This window comes from Notamacropus eugenii, chromosome 2, assembly GCF_028372415.1.
Source record: "Notamacropus eugenii isolate mMacEug1 chromosome 2, mMacEug1.pri_v2, whole genome shotgun sequence".
Taxonomy (NCBI): domain Eukaryota; kingdom Metazoa; phylum Chordata; class Mammalia; order Diprotodontia; family Macropodidae; genus Notamacropus; species Notamacropus eugenii.
In genome coordinates, this window is record NC_092873.1 from 306538440 (window position 1) to 306564424 (window position 25985).

The 25985-nt window shown below is 41.1% G+C and overlaps 1 protein-coding gene across 1 annotated transcript; it reads right to left on the reverse strand.

Moving 5' to 3' along the window:
* Positions 1 to 12294: 12294 nt before the first annotated feature.
* On the reverse strand, positions 12295 to 19836 carry CRNN (cornulin). The gene is made up of 3 exons (XM_072644879.1): positions 19754 to 19836; positions 16959 to 17109; positions 12295 to 14915 (listed from the first exon to the last, which is right to left on the reverse strand). Exons 2-3 carry the CDS (start codon positions 17094 to 17096, stop codon positions 12396 to 12398), a joined length of 2658 nt encoding a protein of 885 aa, XP_072500980.1. The 5' UTR covers positions 17097 to 17109; positions 19754 to 19836; the 3' UTR covers positions 12295 to 12395.
* Between the last annotated feature and the right edge of the window lie 6149 nt (positions 19837 to 25985).

The window sequence follows — 25985 nt, forward strand, 5'->3', positions numbered from 1 at the left end:
AGATTACAAGTTGCAAATTGGGGTGATTAGAAGGATGGTGGTATCTGACATAAAAGAATATTCAGAGGAGAAATAAGTCAGGGAGGGAGAATGGGAAGATAGTTACAAATGAGTTAAACTTTGACTTGACAGGAGTTTGAGGTGTCCATGGGATATCCAATTTGAAGTCTCCAAGAAATAATTGGTTATGCCAGACTGGGGCTCAAGAGAGAAGTGGGGCTAGAGCTATAGATCTGAGAGTCATATGCATAGTAGCTGATGAGGTCATTAAATGAAAGAATGGAAAAAAGAGAAGAGAAAAGATCCCAGAATACCAGGACAAAGCCTTAAGTATACCTATGCTTCCATTCCAGAGAGCCTCCATGTAAGCTGCAATAAGCCTACCTAGGTCAATTCATTTAGCTTTAGATATCTTCTCAAATCACCCATATACAGAAAAATATTGCTTTTTACCAGAAAATTTTTAGTTAGCATCTAGGATCAGAAAGCCTTTATTCAAGGGCTATCTCACTCTTTCATTCACACACTGCAAGATATTAAGTTCCTGAGTCTGTATTTGATCATCCCGCTCTATATACCACCATGTAAGGTTATGGAGAATAGATGATATAATGGAGATAATCTTGAAAAATTGGAAAGCCCTCCATGAATTATCTCAAAGATGCTGCTTTCTTAAAGTCCAGTCATGCCAGGCAGCAACAGGACATATTTGGGCCAGAGGAGAAAAATTATGATCTTAACTTTGCTTTAACTAGAGACAACAAAGGATAACATAATCATAGATCATGACTAATGCTGAAAGGATCCTTAGATGCTGTCTAGTGCAACCTCTTCTGTGATAAGGATGGTAAGGTTCAAAGGGGCTACATGATCTACTCAAAGACACAAAGCTAGTAAGTGGCTAAAGTAGGATCTGAATCATCATTCTCTCCCTCTCTATGGTAGAGAAGTAGCCATATACAGGACATACCTAAAAAGCTAGTCTGAGAGATGTAGGGGACTATTTTACTTTGCTCCTGACCTGTGCTGTGATTTGTGATGTGTGAGCTATCACATCCCTTTATGGACCTCAATTTTCCCTTCTGTAGAATGGGAGACCAAGTTAACACTTAACAACCATTTAGGACAGGCTGTGTTATCTCCTGGCACCTACCAGGACTCTTTGGATTTCAACTGAATCTAGTTTGATTTAATTCTACAAACATTGAACTGAATTATTCAATTTGATTCATTTCTAATCTGATTTTCCATCCAAGCTTGAAGCACTTAACTTGCTGCCGAGCCACTTAAATTGGGAGAAAGAATGCTCCTCTGTGATTTTCTGTAAGGGACTTACAAAGTCACTGCCATAGTTTTTTGGGGAAGAGTCAGATGGTTGGTTCCAGGCACTCTTCAGTAGTGACAAATGAAGAGAAAAGTAGCAGACTTGTAGGGGAATCTGATTCCTCAACATACCTCTGATTTTCAACCTGATTCCCTAGAGATGACTAGAATGGACCCTCTTGAGTGAAATTGGAGTGTCATCAGTACAAAATTTCCACATATCCTTTCAAGGAAAGTATGTGACTCAGAAATTGGTTCAGACAACCTCCACAAGGCAAGCTGGAAAAATTTTTACTTGTCCAGGTCAAAAAGCTCAGCCTATAGATAAGCAGGCTGTGGCACTCACTTCCCTGCTCTCAGGACAAGGGCAGAAGACACAGCATCCTTCTGAGACGTACATGTGATCACCTTACTGCCTAGGTTTTAACATTTTCCCCAACATGCTCCCACATGTTGTAAATCATTAGGCATTTCTAAGACAGTTGGGCTATGAGAACACCAAGTTCAGGCATGCCTTTAGTGTGCTGTCTCCAGTTCATTTAACAGGAAAGAGGGAATGAGAATGGGAGCTGGAGGTCTAGAGACTTTGGGAAGAACAAAGCAAGAGCTAAACACTATTCCTCTAATTTAACACCATCTCTTGGCAGTTTGCATCCCATCAGTCTTAGTAGAGAAGACCCTATCCAGTTAGCAGCCCAGAACTCTCCTTATTTTTCTTCTCTGCTGCATCAAAGAACTACAAGTAAAGACTTGGGTTACCCCTAAGGAAAACCTCACTTTCTCTAGGATGTGTTATATGTGACTAGTCTTTATGAAAACATCAAGGAGCAATTGCTAGAGAGGGCTACGCCTGACTAGTTCCCGCTTCCTCTTTCTTCCCCAAGAAGAGATCCAGGCAGATGCTCTTTAGGTACATTGAATCTGATGATCTCCAGGGGGCAGCAGTGAAGTATAGTAGAATCCCTAATGAGAAAAGTCTTAATGAGGCAGTCTCCACTTTTCGCTTTTCCATAGGCAAGTCAAGGCATCCAGGTGATGATTTCAGGCGAGCAAAGCTAAACCCATAAGGGTGGTGAGCATGCTTGTGCATCATAGCCTTCCTTCCTGTTCTCCCCAAACTTCTCTCATCTCAACCTTTCCATGAAACAGAATGGAATCTGCAGGTCTCAAAGAAACTTCTGAATGACAAACCCATCAAAGGACAAGGAGGTGAGAACACTCAGAGAGAGCCAACAAGCACCCAGGTCTCCTTCCTTCCTGGCCCTTTATGAAAGGTACTGTAGAGATAAAACAAGAATTGGCAAACAAATGAATGAACAAGTGAGTTGTTGCAGATGACTAAGGCAAGATCGCATACCTAAGTGACTGAAAGGGTGGTGATCCTTAACTTCTCCTCTCAAGCTGTCACCATGTTTTGGTGACAGTCAGTACACTGCAGTGGAAAGAACTAGGAACCTGGATTCAGGATTTCTGTTTGAATCCTCATTTGGACACTTCCTAACTTTGTGACCATGGGAAAGTCATTTAATCAAATTCTCACTAGTATTAGGGATTGCAGAATCCATCTAGTCCAATTTGTGTCTAACAAAGAATCCCCTCTATAACACAGTACCTACTAATGACTAGCATTTACATAGAAAGCTTGAAGATTTTCAAAGCACTTTACAAAGATCTCATTTTATCTTCACAACACTTAATGCTTATTAATTTTATTTACAGATTTCTGAGGTGTTGATTGATTTATTAATATGCTCTTTTATGTGTCCATCCATCTTTTTGTTCTATGCCTGAGACTGTAAGGTCGCAGAGGACAGAAACAGTTGTCCAGACACTTGTTATAGCATTCACTGCATGCCCAGGGGGGTTCATCAAAGCTTTTGTTAATGATGATGAGGGTGCCCCATTATCAGCACACTATTCAGAAGTAATCTGGTTCTCTGAACAACTGTCTTATAGTGTCTCTGATGCTTGCCATATTGTCTTGTTAGTTATTATTTTATCTAGAATCTCTTTTAGGTATGTAGTTCAGTGGAACCAGTGTGAATTTTGGAGTCAGAGAAACTGTGTTCAAATAGTGAGTGCTTGTGTGACCTTGGAAAAGGTTTTAAAATTTCTGAACTACATTTTAGCTTTTCTGGGCCTCAGTTAATTTCTTCAAATGTAAAATTAGGAGGACTGGACTAGGTGACCTCAAAAGTCCCTTCCAGCTCTAAATATGTGATTTTGTGACAGAAAAGCTTGTAGTATTTCAGACCTTGATGCACTCAGCACACTGTTTAAGATTACATTTTGCTCTACCAAGGTAAATGCTCCTAATATTTTTAATCTAATTTTTAGTTCTAAATTCTTTCCTTTTCTCTTCCTCTTCTCCCTCCATTGAGAAAATAGGAAATACAACACCCATCATAAATATGAAGTCATGCAAAATATATTTCCATGTTGGCTATGTTACAAAAAGACAAAAAGGAGAGAAGCAAGAAAAATGAAGACAAAGAAAAAAATTTCTTCAATCTGCACTCAGAGACCATCAGTTCTCTATTCGGGGGTGGATAGCATTCCTCATCATGAATTCTTTGGAACTGTCAGAGATCCTTATATTGATCAGAGTTATTAAGTGATTATCATCAAAATATTGCTGTTACTCTGTACATTGCTGACTCTGCTCAGTTCACATTGCTTCAGTTCATGTGTCTTCCCAGGTTTTACTGACACCATTTTCTTCATTTCATCATTTGACAATAATATTCTATCATAATCATATACCACAACTTCTTCATCCATTCAAAATTGATGGACATATGCTTATTTTCTAGTTGCTTGGCACCACTAAAAAAATCTGCTATAAATATTTTTGTACATATAGGTCCTTTTCTTTTATCTTTGATCTCTTTAAGCTATAGACCTAGTAGGGATATTGCTGGGTCAAATGGTATGCACAGTTTTACAGTCCTTTGGGCACAGTTCCAAATTGTTCTCTAAAATAGTGGGACTCATTCATAACTCCATAATGCATTTGTCGTTGTTCAGTTGTTACAGTTGTGTCCAACACATCATAACCCCCTTTAGGCTTTTCTTGGCAAAGAGTAGTTTGCCATTTCCTTCTCCAGCTCATTTTACAGATGAGGAAACTGAGGCAAACAGGGTGAAGTGACTTGCCTAGGGTCACACAGCTAGTAGGTGTCCGAGGTCAGATTTGAACTCAGGAAGATGAATCTTCCTGAGTTCAGGTCCAGTACTCTGTCCACTGTGCCACCCAGCTCCCCCCTCCCCACTTCACAGTGTACTAGTGTACCTATTTTCACTCATCCCTTCCAGCATTCGTCATTTTCCTTTTTTGTCATCTTAGCCCACATCTGATAGGTATGAGGAAGTACCTCAGAGTTATTTTAACTCGTTTTTCTCTAGTTATTAGTGATTTGGAGCAATTTTTCACAAGACTGTTTGGGTGTTGTCCTTCATCTTCAAAGAGGACCAAAATGACATCAGCATTGTAAAGTGCAATTTCAGTGTGTCTCTCTATGGCTGATCAGACCAATAAGAGCTTGGAATGCTCTACCACAGGTTGGGCACAGATAGTTTGTTTGAATATTTGGGGTGGATATCCCAAATTTGTGCATCCTGCATTTACTTTGTGCTGTCTCAATTCTGCTTTGCTCAAAGAGCACAGCACCTTTTCTTATGTGGGCACACCATGCTGAGTGGTCCTGTGCCAGTGTCTCCCATGTTGCACAGTCAAATCCAAAGCCCTTGAGAAAGACTTTGAGAGTGTCCTTGTATCGTTTCTTCTTGCCACCATGTGATCGCCTGCCCCATGCAAGTTCTCCATAAAACAGTCTTTTTGGCAAGTGTACATTTTACATTCGAACAGTATGGCCAGACTATCAGAGTTGCACTCTCTGAAGCATAGTTTGAATAACTGGCAGTTCAGCTCGAGCAAGGACTTCAGTGTCTGGTATCTTATCATGCCAGGTGATCCTCAGAATTTTCCTAAGGCAGTTCAAATGGAAGCGATTCAGTTTCCTGGCATAGAGCTGCTAGACTGTACATGTTTCACAAGCATATAACAATGAGATCAGCAAAATGGCTCTGCAGATCTTCGGTCTGGTAGTCAGTCTAATACGTCTTTTCTCCCAAACCTTTCTTCGAAGCCTCTCAAACACTGAGCTAGCTCTGGCAATGTGTACATCAACCTCACTCTCAATGTGTACATCCCTGGAAAGTACACTACCAAGGTAAGTGAACTTATCCACAGCATTCAAAACTTCTCCATTTGTTGTAACCAATAGTTCCACATATGGATGGTATGGTGGTGGCTGATGGAGCACCTGGTTTTTTTTTTTTTGGTGTTAATTATTAGGCCAAAATTAGCACAGGCAGCAGAGAATTGATCTATACTTTGTTTCATCTCAGCTTCAGAGGCTGCATTGAGTGCACAATCATCTGCAAACAGAAAATCATGCATCAATACTCCCTCCACTTTGGTGTTGGCTTGTAACCTTTTCAAATTGAAGAACTTACCATCAGTATGGTAGTTGACCTTGATGCTATGTTCATCCTCATCGAAGCATTTGTCAACATGGCTGAAAACATCATGCTAAAAAGCACAGGAGCAAGCACACAGCCCTGTTTCACTCCATTGGTGAGTAGGAGGCATAAGAGCTTTGTCCATTATCCAGAACCCAGGCAAATATACCATCATGAAATTGACATACAAGATTGATGAACTTCTCTGGGCAACCAAATTTTGACATGATTTTCCATAAGCCCTCATGACTAACAGTCTCAAAGGCCTTGGTCAGATCCACAAATGTGTACAAACAGACCTCTGTTCCACCCCTGGCATTTCTCTTGGAGTTGTCAGGCAGCTAACACCATATTGACTGTTCCTTGGCCCTTTTTGAAGCCACACTGGCTCTCAGGTATATGCCCATCTTCCAGGTAAAGGATCAACCTATTAAGGAGGACTCTAGCAAGAATTTTGTCAGCAATTACTAAGACAGAGATCCCCCTGTGATTGTTGCAGGACAATCTATTCCCTTTACCCTTATACAGATGGACAATGGAGACATCCTTGAACTTCTAGGGGATAATCTCCTCTTGCCATATAACCTGGAAAATTTCAGTCGGCTTTTGTATGAGCAATGGTCCTCCTACCTTGTAAATCTCAGCTGGAACAGAATCAGCACCAGGTGCTTTGCCACATAAAAGGAGCTTAATGGCCCTCAAAACCTCTTCTTCAGTTGGAAGTTCAGCTAAGGAGGGATTGACTTCAACCTGAGGTAAATGGTCAATGACCTCAGCATTGATTGATGATGGTCTGTTGAGAACACTATGGAAGTGTTCAGCCCATCTCTCTAGGATCATGTCCTTATCACTAGTGAATGTGGCTCCATCAGCACTGAGTAATTGTGATGCACCATAGTTTTTAGTCCATAAATAACTTTCAGGGAATCATCAAATCGCTTTGGATTGTTACTATCAGCATAAAACTGAATTTCATCTGCCTTCTTACTTAGCCAGGAATCCTGCATCTCTCTAAGCTTTGCTTGTACTTTGCTTTTGATGGAATTAAATGCTGCCTTCTTAGAGGTGGATGAACTATCCTGCTGGTGAATCCTGTGGAGCTCACGTTTTTCATTTAGCAGTTTCTGAATTTCCACATCATTTTCATCAAACTAGTCTTGGTGTTTGTGAGTTTTCTGACTCAGATGAGCAAATGCAGTTCCGTACACCAAATCTCTGGGAGCTGCCCACTCCTTTTCTGTTCTACTGTTGCCAACTGTATGTTGGCTCAACTTTTCCTCCAAGTCAGCTGCAAACTGTTCACACTCAGAGAAGAGCTCTAATTTGTTGAAATTAATTCTTCTGGTAGTTGTTTTGCCTTGGGGGTGGTGCTTTTGATGAATGCAAATATTTAGCTTGGAAAAGATAAGTCTATGATCAGTCCAGCACTCTGCACCACACATTGCCTTTGTCACTCACATCTTTTCTGTCTCTTCTCCTTATAATCACATAATCTATTAGATGCCAGTGTTTGCTGCTAGGGTGCATCCATGAAGTTTTATTGCATTTAGGTAAATGGAAGACAGTGTTGGTGATAAGGTCATGTGATGCACAGGTCTTCAGCAGTAAATGACCATTGCTGTTGCTGTTTTCAACTCCATTCCTCCCTAGGACTCCCTGACAAGTCTGGTAGTATGAGACTACTCTAGCATTAAAGTCACCCAGTATTATAAGCTTGTCCTCTTTTGGCACATTGACAATAAGGGTCTCTAGGTCTTCATAAAATTTTCTTTGACTTCATCAGGGTTTGTCATGGTGGGAGCATAGGCACTGATGATAGTGGCATGGCATTTTCATGTGAATGGCAATCGTATTATCATGAGCCTGTCACTCATTCCTTTTGGCAGGCACACCAGCTTGCTGATTAGATTGGTTTGGATTGCAAAACCTATGCCAGCTTCATGGCGCTCCCCTTCACTGCTCCCACTCCAGAAAAAAAGGTGTATCCAGCTCCAACTTCAGTAAGCTGGCCTTCATTTGCCAATCTGTTTCACCCAGGGATGCTATTTGGATGTGATACCTGTTGAGTTCTCTTGCAATAAGTTCTTTCAGGTCTACTGGATTTTGTGTTGACTATTAGTGTGCACACGTTCCATGTGCCAACGATGAATGGAATCATCTCTGCAGATGTTTTCATACATTTTTTTGTGTTTCAACTACATAGTGGGATTCCCCGCCTATGCAGTAATCAGACCAGGGTTGGGTAAGCAGGCAATATTTAGGGCACCTTTTCTAGCCCCCTTCCTCACACCAGGAGGGGAGCAGTGTGATCCTTAAAAGGCTGCTCAGACATCCAGGGGGCTGCCGAGTCCCACTGTTGCTTCCAGTGAGAAATGACCCTGGCCTGGGCCACCTGTGTGCAGTTATGACTACAGCTCCCAGCGTATCCACACCTGCTGCTTCATCATTTGCCTGTTGCCACAGGACTTTGAGGCACAATAGTGAAATGGTAGGGGTGATGTCTTTTGATTCGTGCATAAATTGAATTTAAGTGAGGCAGAGTTGCACGAAGTCATCTGCCTCACTGTCTCCTCCAGAGTCATCATAATCCAGGGGCAGGACATAGTCAAGACAACTAGTGATGGCTCAGGATGCAGTGGATGACCTTGGTGTCTTCGGTGTCTAACCAAGCTCTAAGTGCTCCTCATCACCTGCTTCATCGCCTTCATGGCCGTTGGAACAAATTGTTCTCATTCACCCATTCCACCAGATGAAGTCTTCACATGGTTGGGATAGACACCCCCCCTAACTCACCAATGAGTTTGAGAACCCGTGGTTACCCTCAACCTGGTTTGACCCTTCTGTCAAAATGGTTTACTGGGGTATGGTTGCAGGGCATGCTGCTTGTACTCAAAAAGGGCCTATGAAGAAAGGGTTAAAAATTAGGGAATAAGAATTTTAAGGAAGGGTTAGATCAAATAAATTCAGAAACAACAGAAAATTTCAACAATGTGATAAGAAACAAAAAGCATCTAGAATGCAAAACCAGCAGTCCTTGTGGAAAAATGTATATTTTCAAACACATTAACAAAAACAGAGAAAAAACTCAATAATTGTCATGACTATTGATATATTTGATTTCTTCCTCTGAAAACTGCCTATATATATATATATATATATATATATATATATATATATCCTTTGACCATTTATCAATTGAAGAATGGTTCTTAATTTTGTAAATTTGACTCCATTCTGTATCTATTTGAGAAATGAAGCCTTTACCAAAGAAATTAACTCTAAAATTTCCCACTGTTTATTACTTTCCTTCCAATTTTGGTTGCATTGGTTTTGTTTGTACCACCCCTTTTTAATTTAACATAATCAAAATTATCCATTTTACCTTTCATGGTACTTTCTATCTCTTATTTGGTCAAGAATTCTTCCCCCATCCACAGATCTGAGAGGTAATTTTTTTTCTGCATTCCCCTAATTTGCTTATGATATCATTCTACATTTAAATCATGATCCATTTTAAACTTACATTGGTACATGGTCTGAGATGTTTGTCAATGTGTAGTTTCTGGACTTTTTTCCAATTTTCCCAATACTTTTTGTCAAATAGTGATTTATTACTCCAGTACGTGGAATCTTCGGGTTTGTCAAACACTATCTTATTGTTTGTTTGCTCCAGTATATTATGTACTTAATCTATTCCATTGATCAACCATTCTATTTCTAATCTAGTATGAATTTTTTTGATGATTACCACTTTGTAATATTATTTGAGATCAGATGCACCTAGCCCTCCTTCCTTTTTTTCATTGATTTCCATTAAATTTTTCATCCTTTTGTTCTTCCAGATGAATTTTATTATTTTTTATAGCTCTATAAAAAAATTATTTGGTAGTTTGATATGACACTGATTAAGTAAATCAATTTAGGCAATATTGTAATTTATATTATACTGGCTCAGTCTTATGTTCATATAACTCTTGTGTATTTCTTGGCAGGTAGACTCCCAAGTATTTCATACTGTCTGCAATTATTTTAATTGGCATCACTCTTTCTCTCTTCCTGTTGGGTTATACTGGTAGTATATAGAAATACTGATGATTTGTGTGTGTGTGGGAGGGGGTGAGGTTTATTTCCTGCAACTTTAGTAAAATTGCTAATTAATTGAATTCATTTTTAGCTGGTTATCTAGAGTTACTAATGCTTTTAATGACATTAATAGTTATTCAAGAGACATGAGCCTAACAATCCACAAAGGAAAAACCAAGTAGATGAATACTGCACATTTCCCAGATTATGACATACAGTTAGATGACCCATTGAGTTTGTCCATCATTACATGTCTTGAATAAATACTGCAGACTTATAATGAGCTGGCCTCAGAAGTGACAGGGAAGAAGGGAGCGGGTTCTATTTAATTTAGGAAGTTGCACATTTTTTTTAACATTCCCAAGTTCCTTGGCAAAAAAAATAAATCTTTTAAACACCAATATTCTCTCTTTCATATTAGATGGACCCAAATCATGGCATTCTCCCCATAATACTAAAAAATTGCAACAATAAATAGCAATAGATAGATGCATGGCGAATATAAGTTAGTTGTGGCATGTTAGCAATTATGTTATATATATATATGTGAGAAACGACTGAAAAGTTATCATAAAAGAGATGTATAATTAGAAAATGACTGAGAGTGAAAACGGCAAAGCTCAAGTGTTACACTGACAACTAAAGAATAGTAAAAGATTTAAAGAAATATTTCCAATGCATTGGGTATATCACCTATGTAGTATCCACAAGAAGAAAAGGTCAAAAATTATAAAACATGAGGATAAGGATGACATAACAGTTGAGGGAGTACTTTCATCAGTGATACCATGGTTCCATTGAAGCATCATGATATTTGGGGAGACTGTATAGATAGAATAAAGTCATGTTCAAAGACATTGACAGACTTATTGAGGCACATGCTTTGCCAAAAAGTGACTCAGGAATCTTTCTTTGAAACAAGGGGGACCGTTGCTTTGGTCTCCTATTTGGTAGCTTCAGTTGGTTTTTCTGTATTCATATATATGTATCAATATCCTACTCTGAAATTAGCTTCTGTATCTCATTTTCTCTGTGTGTATCTAGCTACAAGTAGCTTGTGAACATAGTTATATTTTGTTCTTTTTCAGTCATTTCAGTGTCCACTCTTTGTGACCTCATTTGCCATTTTCTTGGTAAAAATAATGGAGAGGTTTGCCATGTCCTTCTCTAGCTCATTTGACAGATGAGAAAACTGAGGGAAGCAGGGTTAAATGACTTGCCCAGGGTCACAAAGCTAGTGTCTGAGGCCAGATTTGAACTCAGGAAAACGACTCTTTCTGACTCCAAGCGCAGCATTCTATCCCCTGCTGTGCCACCTAACTGCCCCATATATATCATATATGCAATTATATAGCCTTTCTCTAACTAGCTTCCATATTTTATAGTGCATGTGTGTATCCATGTACATGCTCACAGGACTGACTCTAAGACTGATAGAGATACTTACGTATCCTTTCTTTACTGTTGACAAGAAATAATTTATTCCCCTTGTGATGAGTGTGCCCCATTATTGCATTTCCTTGAACCCTAAACTAATACTTTTGTTGTTGTTCTGATGTTCTGAGTCTTCATGATCCCATTGGAGTTTTCTTGGGAAAGATACTGGAGTGGTTTTCCATTTCTTTCTCCAGCTTATTTTACAGATGAGGAAACTGAGGCAAATAGGGTAACATGAGTTGCCAGGGTCACACAGTTATTAGTTGTCTGAGGCTAGGATTGAACTCAGGAAGATTAGTCTTCCTAACTCCAGACCCAGCGCTCTATCCACTGTACCACCTAGTTGCCCATGGACTAATCCAGTTCTCAGCATATATTTGTTGTTCTATTAGATTGACTACAATTGGAGAAGTAAGTAATGAGGGAGCGCACCCTATTCTGAAACGGGGTTATGCTGTGGAGAATCCACCATCCATTCTCATAACCTAACTCTGAGGTACAAAATGCTTGTTGCCACCTCCCACTCCAATCCCATATTCTCTGGACCATTTCTAATCAATTATTTAAAGAATATCATTGGATATTAGGGTTTATGTTTGGGTCTGCCAATGAGCAGAACCTTCTGACCAAGGTCCTTCAGTCTCAGTATTATGTGGAAGGAGTAAATGGAATTGACAGTAAGAAGAGGCAGAGGCTAGTAATTCTTAAGAGGTTTTTTTATTGATGCATTAGGAGGTAGAGTCTGGTAGCATAGGATGGCAAAGTTCAAAGTGAGAGCTTGAGGAGAGGATGAAGGAAATCAAATAGATTGTCTGCCATCTTTGGCCCAAGTGCCGTTGCTTCTTCTGACAAAGGATGGGGAGAGGATAGGGAAGGGCTTGGGGACACAAAGCAACTTGAAGAACTGGAAAGCAGCTGGATTAGAGACTGATCCATAGGCTGATCTGACCAAGAAAGGTAGTACTGTCCAATGCTTCCCCAGCTGGGCTGTTCGCATTCCTGGGCATTGGGAATCCAAGAGCACATGTTTAATGCTTATTACCTTTGAAGTAGGAGTAGAGGCCCTGGGCAATGAGGCCTCGCTTTCCTCCCTGAGCCTGGCCCGTTCCTCCAAGCTGGGTGGCCTTCTGACCATGAACTTTTGATTCCCTCATCTGCAGGTTACTCTGGTCCTGTTCACTTGTCTGATGTCTGTTCCACTGCTGTCCTCCAATAGTGGATTCTTGGCCCTGACAGTCAACACTCTCCTGTAAGCCTCCTGTCACACTGCAACTTGTCTGACTTCCACTATAGCCCTGTCTCCCAGACAAAGAGCTTTCCATCTGGGTGAGACCTTGCCCCGCCAGCACTGTTTCTCTTGTTTGTTGGTTCCTTCCTTGGCCACATCCCTGACTGCCTTCCATCTGAGTCTGGGCCCATTCCCCTGTCTGAGTTTGAGTCTGTTCACCTAACACTGTTTCTCTTGTTATCTGGCCACTGTTCTGTCCTTGGGTCTCTATGCCTCTATTCTGGCCATAGCCAGTTTCCCATTGCTGGGTAACAGTATTCCCTGTCTGGTAATTTGTGGTCTGAGTGATTCTTGTCTGAAACTGACCACCAGTCACGGTCTCTCCTGTCTGATGGCTCCTGCCTTGTTCCCTGATCTGAGTGGCATCAGTGTGAATCTGGGACTGTCCACCAGTCATGGTCTCTCCTGTCTGATGGCTCCTGCCTTGTTCCCTGATCTGAGTGGTACCAGTGTGAATCTGGGACTGACCACCAGTCACTGTCTCTCCTGTCTGATGGCTCCTGCCTTCTTCCCTGATCTGAGTGGTGCCAGTGTGAATCTGGGACTGACCACCAGTCACTGTCTCTCCTGTCTGATGAGTCCTGCCTTGTTCCCTGATCTGAGTGGTACCAGTGTGAATCTGAGATTGACCACCAGTTACTATCTCTCCTGTCTGATGGCTCCTGCCTTGTTCCCTGATCTGAGTGGTACCAGTGTGAATCTGGGACTGACCACTAGTCACTGTCTCTCCTGTCTGATGGCTCCTGCCTTCTTCCCTGATCTGAGTGGTGCCAGTGTGAATCTGGGACTGACCACCACTCACGGTCTCTCCTGTCTGATGAGTCCTGCCTTGTTCCCTGATCTGAGTGGTACCAGTGTGAATCTGGGACTGACCACCACTCACGGTCTCTCCTGTCTGATGGCTCCTGCCTTGTTCTGTGATCTGAAGAGTTCCTGTCTGAGAATGACAACCAGTCACAGTTTCTCCTGTCTGATGAGTGCTGCCTTGTTCCCTGATCTGAGTGGTACCAGTGTGAATCTGGGACTGACCACCAGTCACTGTCTCTCCTGTCTGATGGCTCCTGCCTTCTTCCCTGATCTGAGTGGTGCCAGTGTGAATCTGGGACTGACCACCACTCACGGTCTCTCCTGTCTGATGAGTCCTGCCTTGTTCCCTGATCTGAGTGGTACCAGTGTGAATCTGGGACTGACCACCAGTCACTGTCTCTCCTGTCTGATGGCTCCTGCCTTGTTCTGTGATCTGAAGAGTTCCTGTCTGAGAATGACAACCAGTCACAGTTTCTCCTGTCTGATGAGTGCTGCCTTGTTCCCTGATCTGAGTGGTACCAGTGTGAATCTGGGACTGACCACCAGTCACTGTCTCTCCTGTCTGATGGCTCCTGCCTTCTTCCCTGATCTGAGTGGTGCCAGTGTGAATCTGGGACTGACCACCACTCACGGTCTCTCCTGTCTGATGAGTGCTGCCTTGTTCCCTGATCTGAGTGGTACCAGTGTGAATCTGGGACTGATCACCACTCACGGTCTCTCCTGTCTGATGAGTGCTGCCTTCTTCCCTGATCTGAGTGGTACCAGTGTGAATCTGGGACTGACCACCAGTCACTATCTCTCCTGTCTGATGAGTCCTGCCTTGTTCTCTGGTCTGAGTGGTACCAGTGTGAATCTGGGACTGTCTACCAGTCACTGTCTCTCCTATCTGATGGCTCCTGCCTTCTTCCCTGATCTGAGTAGTTCCTGTCTGAGAATGACAACCAGTCACAGTTTCTCCTGTCTGATGAGTCCTGCCTTGTTCCCTGGTCTGAGTGCTACCTGTCTGAGTCTGACTCTGCCCATCAGTTTTGTGTCTAGTCTGTTGGCTTCCTCTCTCTTGTCCCTGAGTTTCAGGCTGCTTATCCTGGACACAGACTTGAGTAGAAGTAAAGTCTTGCCCCTGAGTCTGAGTCCCTGTGGTCAGGTTATTCCTGTTTTGTCCTGGGAATGTCTGCTCTTCTCCTGCATGTCTATGACGGTTTTGTTCTCTCTCAACTCTTCCTGTTCCAGTGTGACTGCTCTGATCACTTCTCGTTTGTTGGGTGCTCCCCGGATGCTGATTTCCTGTCTCTTGAGTTCCACAAGCTCCTTCAGGACTCTCATTTAGTGTCTTGTAGCAAGCCTGTGCCACTTTAAACACCAACACAAGGAACTCCTTAAAATCCACAGTCCCTTTGGAATCTTCATCCAGTAGGCGGAAGACTTCATCTACTGTGGCAGGATCATGAGGTTTCTGGAAAAAAGATTGATCTATATTGAGCCTTCTTGTCCACCCAGTGAGGACATGACTCAGGGTTCACTCTGCCCCTCATCCTTATTTACAGGGCATAGATTAAGAGCAAGAAGAGAATATCTAGACAAGGGTTCCTTACCTGGAGCGGGTGAAATTGTTTTTTTCTTCTTAACATACTGATAACTGTGTTTCAATATAATTGACTTCTTTTTACTCTTCTATATTTTATTTTATGCATTTTAAAACATTATTCTGAAAAGAGGTTCATAGACTTCACCAGAGTGTGCCAAAGGGGCCCCTAAGAACCTCTGTACTAGACCAACACCCTTATTTTACAAATGAGGAAATAGGCCTCAAAAGCGACTCATCTCATATTACATAGGTAGAAATAACTGAGCTGAAATTTCAACCAAGGTCCTCTGACTTTGGGCAGGAAGTTTCTGCAGTAGATAGAACACTGAGCTTAGAGTCAAGAAGACTTCATCTCCTTGAATTCAAGTCTGACCTCAGACCCTTAGTAGCTGTGTGACTTAACCCTGTTTGCCAAAGTTCCTCATTTGTAAAATGAGCTGGAGAAGAACATGCCAAACCACTCCAGTGTCTTGCCAAGAAAACCCCAAAGAGTTTAGAGCTAAATATGACTGAAAATGACTCACTGACTTCTGACTTTAAATCCAGTACTGGTGCTATTTTCTTTTGACCCCTAAACTTCCATAACAAGGAGCATGTTGAAATAACTGATTGATTATAATTCCTTTGGTCTTTTTTACATAACATTTCTTTCTGGTTTAATTCAAAGTGCCTTCTGTAAAGTCAGCCCCATAAATGGAAACACTCAATTCAAAAGAAAGTAGAAGCATGGTCACATGGGAGGAGGGCCTGTCCTCTATGGACCACAGATGTCTTTCCCACTATAAGGTGGGTGCTAAATAGAAGAGGCAGATTTTAAAGTGCTTACCATGAGACAAGATCATTGCTGTACTTAAACTTCAAACAATCTTAGCATGGGCCATTTCTTTTATGGGGTTAATTCTAGGCCAAAGGGAAAAGGAAAACTAATTGGAGAAATCATGCCGGAGCCTTTAGTATGGCTTTGAGAGTAAGGGATTTTCCCCAGGATCCTTCCCTTGCTCAGTCTGCTTGCTCTTCTAGCAGGAAATGCCTGACCTGATAGCCTTCAAATTCTGGATTCCCATGGACCAGGTATCAGAACAATACGCTGTGATTTCATTGGTTGAGAACTCCCTCCACTATCATCCCTTTACCACTTGTGTGTCAGTTGCTGGGACCAATCTCATCTGGAACCTTTCTGACCTTAGCTAAGGAAAACTCAGAAAGTGGTCACAAAACTCCATTGCTGCCCTGTACTTGGAACTTCTCTAGCTTGGGGTTAGGAGATAGGGATTGGAGTACATGTCTTAGAAGGACTTGTACCTCCACTAGAACAGACTTTGAGATTGCAGAGTTACCATCATGTCTTCAATCAATAAACATTTATTAAATGCCTACTCAATGTCAGGTTCTGTGCTAAGCCTCAAAATTCAATCATTAAACAGATATTTTGAGAGCACCTTCTGTACAGAGGTCACTGTGCTAAGCACTTCATGGACAGTCCACTCAGTGCAGCCTACTAGGCCTTGCATGATTTGATTTGAAAATGGAAGATGTTATCCTACTCACATCATAGATAAAAATGTACAATTTTGAAGGAACCCAATATTTTAAAAACCATGATAAAATAGATTTCTTTCTCCTATCCATAGTGTGCTATGGGTCTGCTGTAATTCATATTCCTTTTACTTGGCACCAAAATTGGGAGGAAGATGAAATCAGGATGGTGGAGACTAAAACAGAAAGCGTTTTCCCATTCCCGGGATCTATCTCTTCCTCCCCTTCCTTTTTATCCTTTTACCTCTTCTGCTTGTGGGGCTACTGTTAACTCAGCTGCTCCCTCCACAAATCCCTGGAACAAAGCATGTCTGAGAGCAACTACATTCCCCTTGCCCACAGTGCCTTTTTCCCATCAGATTCATCATGTCTTACCACAATGACATCCGTGAGCTCCTGCTCCAGCAGTTTTTTGAGCTCCCCACGGGTCAGGGTGGTGCAATCACCCTCAGTCCTGGCATAGCGGCTGAAGGCCTGGATGATCCCATCAATGTTTCCCAGCAACTGAGGCATCTTCGAGTTCAGGCTAAGGAAAGACAATATCCTCATTAAACACTGACCAACAGCCTCAGGCAGAGCTTTTGCTCCTGATTCTTTTCTGTTGTATCAATCAACCAAGCATTTATTAAGTGTACTCTATGGGACCTGACCTACTATGTTAGGTGTTGAAGATACAGAATGAAACAATTCCTATTCTGAGCGTAGTAGGCAAGTAGTCACTCTAACTCGTAGACATGAAATCACAATGAGAAGAAGTTGGGAAGGAAGAGATTCCAGAACAACATAAAAAGAAACTTCTTAATGATTAGAGATGTCTGGCTTAGTGGATAGAGCACTGGATCAGAGTTAGGAAGACTCATCTTCCTGAATTCAACTCTGGCCTCAGACACTTACCAGCTGTGTGACCCTGAGCAAGTCACTTGACCTTTGTTTGCCTTAATCCACTGGAGAAAGAAATAGCAAAGCACTCTGGTGTTTTTGTCAAGAAAATCCCATGAACAGTATGGTCCACAGGGTCATGAAAAGTTGGACACAACTGAACTACCAAACAACAACAAATACAATGGCCTGCTTTGGTAGCCAGTGGGTTCTATGTTAAAAGATGTCTTCAGGTGGAAGCTGGGTGGCCATTTGTTAGTGATGGTGACTAGGTGAACTAACTCTGAAGTCTCTCCCAAATCTGATTCAGTGAATACTTCCTTTGTACATACTGAAAATGTTAGACTTCTTAAATCCAAAGGGATAAAAGTTCAGAATATGGAGAATCCAGGGGAATGCCTCAGAGAAGGGGCTCCCTAGGAGAGATCTTATTGGCTTTCTCCTAATAATAAGTACCTAAGAATCTTTATATCCATGCACTAGATAGCAGCAATATCTCAGAAGCAACAAAAATCACCCTCAATTCATTCGCAAACAAGTATATGATCAAACACCTTCAAACTCCTTCATTAAAATTTTGCAGAAGTGTAGTTTTGGTTCACAGAATTCAGAAATCTCACTCTGGCATCTCTCTTGTGTCCTGATAACCTATGAGGAAAGGGGCTTAGGTTGGGAAGGTGAAGGCTATTTCAATAACCAGGAATCTGGCAATCAAAGTGTAGCTAGATGAGGAGAGAGATAGTGGTACATACAGCTAGGAGAGAGGTCAACAACACTTTATGGAATTGAACCTGGGTTCTATTAAGACAGGAAAAAATAGGATCAGGGTAATAAGTAGGTACAGCTACTCTCCTAAAGCAATTGAAAGGCATAAATTTGGAGTTTTGGGGCTTAAAAGGTAAAGTCTTAAGAAAAAGCTAAAGTGAGTGAAAGAGGAAAAAGAAAACCATGAAATCTGGATGATAGAAAAAGTGGATCAGGGAGACAGAAAGATGAAAAATGGAACCATAGTATCAAAGATTGAAGCCACAAAGGAAGTTGGAAATTCTCTCTCTCTCTCTCTCTCTCTCTCTCTCTCTCTCTCTCTCTCTCTCTCTCTCTCTCTCTCCCTCCCTCCCTCCCTCCCTCTCTCTCTCTCTCTTTCCATATATATATATATGTATATATATATATATATATATATATATATATATATACACATTTTTCAAGAAGAGACAGAAACAGAAAGATAATGGAGAGAGAAAAGATAAAGAAAGACAAAGGAAGAAAGATGGAAGGAGTGATAGAGAGGGGAGAGGAAGAGGAAGATAGAGAAGGAGAGACATGGGAGAAGTAGGGAAATACAGGGAGAGAGAGATAAAGAAAGACAAAGAAAGAAAGAGGAAAGGATAGAGAGATAAGGAAGGGAAGGAAGAAAGGGAGAAAGAGAAATATGCTAGAAATCTCATTTAGGCAACCTGCCTAATAAGTGATACAGAAACTCATAGGTCTCCCTTAACCCTAAAGCTTTTCTTAGACATTTTCCCTTTAGTGGAAACAGTGAACAAATCAAGTCACTTGTTCTGGTGGGGACAAACATTCCCCTTCCTAGCTTAAGTCTCTGTACAGCCTTAACGTAGACTTGTAAAGACTGGCTGACAGGAAAACTGTCATAATAAAAACCTTCTGCATCTTTAGAGGATTTCTTATGTGCTAAAAGTTTAAAACCCTTGGAATAAATTCCCAAACTCTTTTCCCACAAGCTATTTGAGCCCCTTTCCTTCTGGGAGGGCAGCAATCTCCCTGTCACTATCACATAGCTTGAGAGGAAGTAGCTCCCAATAAACTGAGCTCAGTTCATAGATTCTTTATGTGTAGAATGGCATGGTAAGGCTTGACCTTGTTAACCTCTAAGGTCCTATCCAGTTCTAAAAGTCCATGGATCTGTGAACTTCTGCCAGATTCTAAAAATTTCCAGGGACTAATAAGAGATTTAGAAGAACCAGTTCTGACAATGTGGCTCAAATAGTCTCCAGGTAAGTTCTCCTCCTCCCTAAATAATCAGCGTTACTCTCTGGAGTAATTCAAGGCCCCAGGAAAGGCAGAGTAAGCCAGATTGCTTCAGAAGCGTCATTGCTATACACTCCCCCATCCCACACCATCCTTAGCCTAATCAAAGGCAAAATATACTGCCTTGTAGCCAGTATTGGCCTACGGGTCTATTTCTGCAAATGACAGCCCTGATTTTACAAGCACAACGTGCTTTGTAAAAAGCTTTGTAGTGAGAGTAGGTTCCTCAAGAGAAGACTTACCTAACACACAGGTGGGATGAGGCAATTGTCTGGAAAGCAGTGTGTAGAATCCTGGTTGAAGTGAGATGAGGAACTTTTATAGGGGTTTTAATTGTGCCGATGTCTTAGACAGGAGATGCCTGCCCTATGGGATGGCCTGATTCATCTCAGGCCAAGCCCAGCCCCACCTTCCACCTTGGATCATCCCAGTCATTAGTGGCCTGCTGACAGGAGATTCTATTAGCTAATCTGGCCTGCCAGGTTTGGTGTTCTCTTCTTGTTCCCCCTCTTCCCTGTAGAGATGAGGAACCTGCTTTTGAGAAAGCTGAGTTGGACTCTGCAGGGTTCAGAACATGCCAAGGTCAGATTGGGGTTAAGATTCCTCAGTACATGATGTGATGAGAAAAGAATGAGAAAGATGCTTCTAACCATCCCCAAAATTACATATCCAAACGAGGGTCATCTTCTAAGTGGTTACTAGAAATTTATTTGAAAGCCAAGATGTCATAACTCAAAATATTTTAAGAATCTTTCCATTGGTTTTGCCACTGCCGGAAGCTGTTTTGTTTGTTTTTCTGTCATCAAGTTGAAACCTGTTTTTCAGCAACTTTTACCCACTGCTCCTACTTTGATCCTCTGAGGTCAAGAAGAATGTCTGTTATTCCCTTTCCCATATCACAGTCCTTCAAGTGTTTGAATAGTGCTAGCACACAACACCTCCCTCCCTTCTATTCTCTATGCTAAATATCATCAGCTCCTTCAACCAATTCTTACATGGCGTGAATTTCAGATCTTTCATCCTTCCTCTGGACCCTCTTTGGCATATCAACATCCTAAAGTAAAGTACAGTCCACTAAAAATCAATGGTATTCTGATAAATGTTTAACAGCTGGCTCTCTGGAAAGTCTAGACAATTAACCAAACAATACATCAAGTCCTGATCTGTAGCATTTGTCAGTTTCTGAGATGCAGATGGCCACACTAAAAATTTAATGATTGGCTCTCACATAACCAGTATGAGCTAGCTCCTGTACATACCTGGCTAAAACTTTAAAGAAAAAACCCTTGCTGTCTTGACACACTTCCCCATCCTATTCTCATGGAGCTGAGTTTTTGAACCCAAGTGTAAGACTTCATGTTTCTGTCAACTAATTTGGATCCCATTGGATTTGGATGAATGCTCTAGCCTGCCTGAATCCCCACTTGGTCATATAGCATATTAAACATCCCTCCAACTTTGATTTCCTATCTTATTTATAGGTTTTTAAAGTTGCAAAGGAGTTTCAGGTAAATTAATCTAACTCTCTCATTTTATATAAGAGAAAAATGGACCCAATCATTTGCCCAAGATTATACAGTTCCATAGTAACAAAACTGGGACGAAAATAGATTCCCTGACTCCTGATCCAAGAGCCTTTCCTCTACATCTTGGTAACCCTTTTTCTAGATTTGATTCTGAATGACTTCATCTTGATAAGTATTTACTATGTGCCTACTAGATGCCAGGTGCTCTGCTAGGTTCTGGGGATATAAAGACAGTATGAAACCATCCCTACTTACATGAAGCTGTTTATAAAGATCACATCTGTGCTCAAAGGACAAACATTAGCTTCCATATTTAAAAGAGAACAATGTAGATGCCAGAGACAATTCCCTAGAAGGGCAATCAACAAGGCAACAGAAATATCTTTGGGGTGCATAGTCTCCCAAGGTCACAATAATCAATACATAAGAGGATTTACTAAAGCTAACTGCAGCCTTGGGCAAATAGAGGCCTAGATGTATAAAAAGACCATAGAGAGACTGAGAAAATAAAACAGAAATCCTAAGGATTTAGAGAGAACTCTTACATAAGTCATATTGATTCAGCTGTCCCAGTATCTAGGAATCTGGCATTCAATCCTTGTGGTGAATTTCGATGCCTTACAGAAACACATTCATCCTCGCTCCCCAAATCCTCCCAAACTCATAAATTCCTGTAAATAAATAGAGAATCTATGATTTTATCCACTTCAAGAACTCCCACTATGGGAACTCTCTGCTCCAACATAGATTGCAACTTGTCTATAACTTGGTAACTATGTGGATTGCTTGAGGTTCAGAGAGAACCAATGGCTTGCCTAAGGTAACACAGATAGTTAAGAGGAAACAAGGAAATTTAAATTTTTCTCTCATTTTGTGCCCAAAACTCTAGTCTCTATGCCATGCTGGTGCCACTAACATTGTCTCTTCCTGACCTATACGCAATTGTGGTTTTTTTAAAGTATTTACCAGATGCTTGCCATGAGTCAGGAACTATTCATGGCATTGGAAGGGATGTACAAAAAAAGAAGGAAGGAAGGAAGGAAGCAAGGAAGGGAGGGAGGGAAGGAGAGAGGGAGAGAGAGAGAGAAGGAAGAAAGAAAAAAAGACAGAAAAAAAAGACAGAAAGAAAGGAAACCTCTAAGATGTGACATTGCCCTTGGTGTTTTTAGCCTAGTTGAAGGTAATGACATGAGTACATGAAAGAAATAGGGAAAAATTCAAATTGATTGATATAATTCTTTATGGGGTTGTAAATAAAATCGAGCTGTGATTTGCTAGTATAGGAGACTCTCAGTTTGAAATATAGATTGTCAAGTGCTCTGTAGTTTCCAGGACTTGTGGAGTAGCAACTCTCCATCCAGTATAGGCATGAAATATTAAGAATCATAGCTAGCATTTATATAGCACTTTAAGATTTGCAAAGTGCTTTGCATATACGATCTCATTTGTTCCTTTCAATAACCCTGCAAGGGAGGTAGTTATTATGTCCATTTTATAGATGAGAAAACTGAGGCAGGCACAGGTTGTGCCTGGAATCACATAGCTAGTAAGAATCTGAGGCCAAATTTGAATTCAGGTCCTCTGACTCCAGACTCAGGCTCTATCCACTAGGGCACCTAGCTGCCATAAGGTGATTTGAGGTGATAGGAGGCAGTGGTACCTTAGTAACTGGGGGAAGGAACAAGGAAAGACCTCATGTAGGAGATGGTACTGTATCTGAATCTAAAAAGAAACTACGGGTCTTCAGAATCACAAGTACAGATTAAAAAGAAACAATAACAATTAAATAGATACATAGACACATATACATACATTATCATAAGGTTCTTATGAGAATCAAATAAGAAAAGTTAGATAATTTTTATATCTATATCTATCTGTAGTTTTACACATGGTTGCTTGGCTGGTCACAGGATGTGCAGATTTGGGATATTCACCCCAAATATTCACACGAATTATCTGTGTCCAACCTGTGGTAGAGCATTCCAAGCTCATATTGGTCTGATCAGCCACAGTTGGACACACTGAAATTTCACTTTACAATGGTGATGTCATTTTGGTCCTCTTCGAAGACAAAGGTCAACAACCAACCAACCAACCAACATACACACATCTATATATGTATATATGTATATATGTGTCCACATCTATATATAGATCCATATAAGCACCAATATATGTCAGACTCTTGTGCTAAGCCCTGGGAATACAAAGAAAGGCAAAAACCATGTCTCTGCCATCACGGACACTCTAATGGGGTGGGGTGACAGTATAGAAATAAATTCCTATGTAGATAACAGATATAGCATAGAAGAAAAGTAACCTTAGTGACTGGGGGGACTAGGGAAAACTCTAGGGATCTCAACAGGCAGAGAAAAGCAGACAGAGCATGATGCATAGCCAATGAGAAGAGATGGAAAAGGAAGAAGGAGTGGTCTGTGCAAGGAACAGCTGGTAGTCTGGTATTTTGGACAATGAATGGAGGGAAGTAAAGTGGGAGAAGGCAGGAAATGTAGGAATGGCGTGTTCGCAATGAACTATGAGACAAAATAACTGATAAATCCATAAGAGGGACACAATGTATACACATAATGAATGATGACAATTCATCCTTTCTGGGACTCCTGGGTATTATTTTTAATACGTTACCTCCTTCCTTTGTTTGGGAGAAAAGTTCAGACTACAAAGCATGGTACCTGAGGGAGCAGCTTAGCATTTTTGAAGTCAATTTCCTTGGCTTCTCTTCACTGTCCAAAAGTAGCATGGGATCCATGGGGGGAAGGGAGGAACAGTGCTATTGTTTAGAGAAATGCAAACTGAAACAACTCTGAGGTACTACCTCATACCTATCAGATTGCCTAATGTGATAGAAAAAGAAAATGACAAAAGCTGGAAGGGATGTGGAAAAACAAGGATACTAATGCACTTTTGGCAGAGTTGTGAACTGATTCAATCATTCTGAAGACCAATTTGGAACCATGTCCAAAAGACTATAAAACTGTGCATACCCTTTGATTCAGCAATTCCCTTATTGGGTCTGTATAAAGAAGTCAAAAAAAGGGAGAAAGACTCACATGTACAAACATATTTATAGTAGCTCTTTTTGTGATAGTAGATAATTAGAAAAAAGGGCTGCCCATCAAATGGGGAATGACAGAATAAGTTGAGGTATTTGATTGTGATGGAATGACATCACATGTGATGTGCTATGAGAAATGACGAGGGGGATGGCTTCAGAAAAACTGGGAAGATTCATATGAACTGATGCAGAGTGAAGTGATCAGAACCAGAATATCATTGTATGTAGTAACAGCAATGTTGTAACTATGAAAAACTACAAAAGACTGTGATCAATGATCCAAAGAGACCTATGGTGAAAAATGCTATCCACTTCCAGAGAGAGAACTGATGAACTCTAAGTGCAGATTTTTTAACTTTCTTTATAACCCTTGTTTTTTATTGTTTTATTTTTTGCAATGTTGCTAATGGGGAAATATGTATTGCACCCTTTCACATGTATAATTGATATCATATTGCTTGCCTTCTCATTGGATAAAGTGAGAGACAGGAGAGAGGGAGAGAATTGAGAACCCCAAATTTTAAACAAAAGGATGGTATAAATTAATTTTAAAATAAGTCCTTAATACGGTGCCGGGAATATACTAAGGGCTGTACCTGTTCCCTTATTCCCTGTTCCCAAAGGATATAGGAAAAACAGGAAAGACTATTCTTGAGAGGATGAACAGTGTCCAATAGCGTCTTTTAGTTCCAATCTGAGTTTGTTTCCAGGACCAAGCCAAGCGATCAATCCACAAGTATTTATTAAGTACATGCTGTGTTCTAGGGACTGCATCAGGAACACAGATACAAAGATATAAAGCATGGAACCAGAAAAAAATCCAGAGAACTCATGAGATCCTAGATTCAGAACCAGAATGAGCCTCAGTTATCATTTTACAAATGAGAAACCTGAGACTCAGAAGGGACTTGCTGAGTCTACATAACTAGGAAGTGACAGAGCTGGGATTAAAATCAAGGTCCCTTCATTTTAAATCCAGTGTTCTTTCCATCATTCCAAAAAGTAGTTGGGGAAAATCCATTAGGAGTCATAATCTGATAAGCAAGGGGCCTTGCAAGTTCCAACCCTTTGGAGTATAAAGTTTGAGGTCCCAGGATCTGTCATCTATGTTTTAAGAAAAGGTACTGAGGAACACAGCTTGGAGGTTGAGGAAAGACTGCTGAGAGTTATCAGTAGAGGACTAGAGCATCGGACTCAGTTTGACAGGCCCGCTGTCTCTGATAGCTCTTCTCTCAGTTCCAGAGTTGTCAGTTAGACACCTTTGTGACTACATCTGGCCCAGCCTTTTCACACTGGCCTTATTAGAATAGCCAAGAAATCAACCCTTAGAGCAGCTGCCTCCCTGAGGTGGTGCCGCCACCCCTGGGTGGGGCAGAGTCTCACGGTAAGGGCAAGGATCCTGGCACAGGTAAAATGACTAACTGACTTGGTTCAGGAAGAGTTGCTCACATCCTCATCTCCCATACAAGTAGACCAGGAAAATACCAGAGCTCAGAAAATGTTCACACCTGCAAAGGCATAGAAATAACTCAGTAAATTGCAAAGATTCAGTCTAGGAATATTAAAAATGATGAGAATTTCCTTATTAATTTTGCTTCATAACTTTATTGAGTTCCTCCATTGTGGTTCAGTAGTATTCAGCTCAATTCAGCAGCATTTATAAAGCACCTATCATGTGTGAGGTATCTAGATAGTGGAGATACAGGAAATATTAGGGGCAGCCAGATGGTGCAGTGGATGGAGTGCTGGGCCTGGAGTCAGAAAGGCTCATCCTCCTGAGTTCAAATGTTGCCTCAGACACTTACTAACTGTGTGACCCCAGGTAGGTCACTTCACCCTGTTTGCTACTGTTTCCTCATCTATAAAATG